The sequence below is a fragment of the Neltuma alba genome, unplaced genomic scaffold (assembly GCF_004799145.2).
Source record: "Neltuma alba isolate B1F8T4 unplaced genomic scaffold, ASM479914v2 tig00010911_pilon, whole genome shotgun sequence".
Taxonomy (NCBI): Eukaryota; Viridiplantae; Streptophyta; class Magnoliopsida; order Fabales; family Fabaceae; genus Neltuma; species Neltuma alba.
The window spans coordinates 1,433-4,385 of record NW_021635689.1 but is presented as its reverse complement, the minus strand read 5'-3'; the positions used below and the strand labels follow the sequence as shown (position 1 = coordinate 4,385).

Genomic DNA, 2,953 nt, shown 5'->3' with positions numbered 1-2,953 from the left:
GCTTGTTGAGAATTGAGAAAATCTGACTGGATTACAAAGTAAAAAAATAAAAATAAAAATAAAACAAAGAAAGAAAGTCTAAAACCCATCAAAGGCTAACAACTGAACCAAAATATTTTAGTTAATTTGGTTCCATTAATTTCCATTGATCAGTTTTGATTCGGCTTTAAAAATTTATTCAATTTGGTTTTTGCAGTTTTTTCTGAAACTGAACTGAAATGCTCACCCCTATTCTAAATTGATTAAAGTAAAAGTTATTAAAAGTTCAAAATTTTGGATACCTTACAACTTGAAAAGTGATTCTTTATTGAGTAATTACCTGTATCTTTAGAGCTAGGTGTTACAAAAAAAAATGTGTTTTATAATAATGTGATAGTTTTAAATTACATATCGTTGTGTTTTGTTTCACTTTTAAATTTAAAAATTTTGAAAATCTATAAAAATTACTAAGAAATTTAAATCATCCAAATAGTTTTATTGGGAAAAACAATTTTCGTTTCCATACATCAATCAGAAGACATGCTCTAGATGTGACGCTCAGCATCAAAACTGTTTTAAAAAAGTTGACTTTTAGGTTGCTTTTTCCCCACTTTTGGGATTAAAGTTGCACATTCAAGCTCCATTTTTTAATATACTTAAATAGTTACCCAACACTAATTACAACAAGCATATGAAATAGTTATCACTGTCATTTAATGGAAAAGGAATCAATACAAAAGCAAAAATCAACATCACAGCAAGACTCTAAAGTCTATGTATTATCATATCAGAAAGATGGGAATTGAATCTGTGAACCACACTTGCCATTAGGAAACACTGGACATTCAATAAAGTTGGAACCAGAAGTATCAACACACAAATATACTTGGTAGAGTTGACTGTTGCCAGAAGAATCATCATTACACTCTATAAATGGAGTATAGCCAGTTGCTTCCTTTATAACCCCTTTTATGCTGCTCAGGCTGTAGGATCCTCCATTTGCTTCTATTCCTATATATTCACACATCAACCCATATAAGCCTCAGACAAACAAAACTATTCACTATTTCAAAATCCCATGGCCTTAATCATCAATCTATATATCATTCGGCCTCTAAATTCACAAAATGAAAATGTAGATGATCCGTTCAGAAAGAGATCCAAATTAGATAGAAAAAGATATATTGAGCCCCATACCCAATTATGACATGTGGGACCCACACACAGACAGTTATGTTTTTGTCTCTCTATCCCTCTCTCTTTCTTAAGGTATGCAAATTATGGATGAAGAAAATCTAAAGACAACTAACATTAAAAAAGTTCAGAGATGCACCAGCAGTATTAAGAGCTTGAAGGAGATTGGATTTCTGTTTGAGAGTGAGAGCAGCTTCAAAGTAATCATGTTGCTGAAGAACTGACTCAGAGCAAGTTCCATGTTTCTCCCATTCATGGCTCCAGAATTGTATCCCATTCCCACTTGGGCATGCCAGTGTTGGCCAGTCCTTCTGCAAACTGTTTGTCAAGTCTGATATCTGTAGCCATATCCAAAATCATGTCAGTGTCCTGCATCTTGTAGTTCCCTTTCCCTGAGATATTTCAGTAAGGGTCTGTTTGATTCTGGGAGGCATTCGTGTAAGGGAATAGAGTCCTTAAGCATAAATGTGTTCTCAGACACGACTTAGATCATCTAAAACTATTATTTTGCCGAGAGTATCAGATTTGGCAGAGCATGAACGAATGAAAAGACCCTATGTCGCCGAAAGAAAAAGGTCATACCTCAGATTGCTTAAAGGAGTTAGAAGAATCACAGTTAGATGGATAGGAGCCATCATTATAATTAGGCCACAGTCCATGGATGCCAAAATCTGCTTCAGGCTTTCCAGTTGTCGGGTAGCAACAACTCTTCTGGGTGTCACAATATGATCCTGGCCACTTCAAAATCAGATGCAAACAATTTCAGTTTCAGATATATATATGTATGTATATATAGTGTTTCATGGTTATTTCAAAACGAGCGAAGCGAAGGCATAGGACTTTGTGAACAAACCTGTTGGACAAAGTAGAAGAAATCGAAGTCCTGTGAAACACAGAGAACTGAGAGATTCTGCAGAAGCAGCACAAGGCTGATATTCATGAAGAAGAAGGATCCCTTGGACTTCATTTTGGTGTTCTCAGATTTGTGGGATTGAAACAATCAAGGAAAGAATGAAGCTAGTGATGGGTGATACATTAATTTATAGGCGCAAAAATGGAAGGTGAGGAGTATCAGAAACAGGATATTCTCAGTTCCAATCATATCAGGTTTTGATTTTTACGTGTGTAAATGCTTCAAACTCAAATTGACGTGTCGGTTCAATTTTGTATGTACAGAGGGGAATGAACAAGAAATAGTATATGAACGAAATCCAATCAAATTATGATTGTTCAAAGAATATCATTCATTAGGTGTGTTATCGATCAACTTCGATCCTTCCCATCAGACGTTCATTTATTTGGAAAAAGACAAGAGGATATGAAGAGATATAATTATATGCCACTATAGCAATTATTTTTTATTCTTGATCTCTCCTCAAATATATAATTTTGAAAAAAAATCAATTTACAAATCCTCATAATTTTACCCGATTTTTAATGAGTTCCCTGTATTCTCTTTTTAATTTGGTCCTTACACTTTCATCGTTTATAGATATTAATATCATATATTCATGATCTTTTAACTTGGGCTGGTATGAGATATCATTTATTTATTGGCAACATAAAAATAAATTAATTTGTAATCTGATTAGCTATGATTTTATTTAGATGCATGTTGCAAAATTAAATGAGATATATATGCTGATCTACTATTGATGTAATATTTCTTTTACAAATTAATATATTATGAATGTATGGATCAATATCTATAAATAGCAGACACTATAGGAACCCAGGGAAAAAACTATAAGCATATAATTAAAAATAAAGAGAAATTATA

General features: G+C 33.1%; 1 protein-coding gene across 1 annotated transcript; it reads right to left on the bottom strand.

The window, feature by feature from the left end:
• Positions 1-720: 720 nt before the first annotated feature.
• On the bottom strand, positions 721-2,140 carry LOC114759860 (ribonuclease 1-like). The gene is made up of 4 exons (XM_028949097.1): positions 2,027-2,140; positions 1,756-1,911; positions 1,313-1,511; positions 721-990 (listed from the first exon to the last, which is right to left on the bottom strand). The coding sequence occupies exons 1-4, from the start codon at positions 2,138-2,140 to the stop codon at positions 767-769; spliced, it is 693 nt and encodes a 230-aa protein (XP_028804930.1). The 3' UTR covers positions 721-766.
• Positions 2,141-2,953: the final 813 nt, after the last annotated feature.

Coding starts and splice junctions, on each gene's coding strand:
- LOC114759860 (XM_028949097.1), bottom strand. CDS start 2,140: ATGAAGTCCAAGGGATCCTTCTTCTTCATGAATATCAGCCTTGTGCTG. Junction 1,912..2,026: donor TCTTCTACTTTGTCCAACAG/GTTTGTTCACAA, acceptor CTGATTTTGAAG/TGGCCAGGATCATATTGTGA. Junction 991..1,312: donor TCAAGCTCTTAATACTGCTG/GTGCATCTCTGA, acceptor GTGAATATATAG/GAATAGAAGCAAATGGAGGA.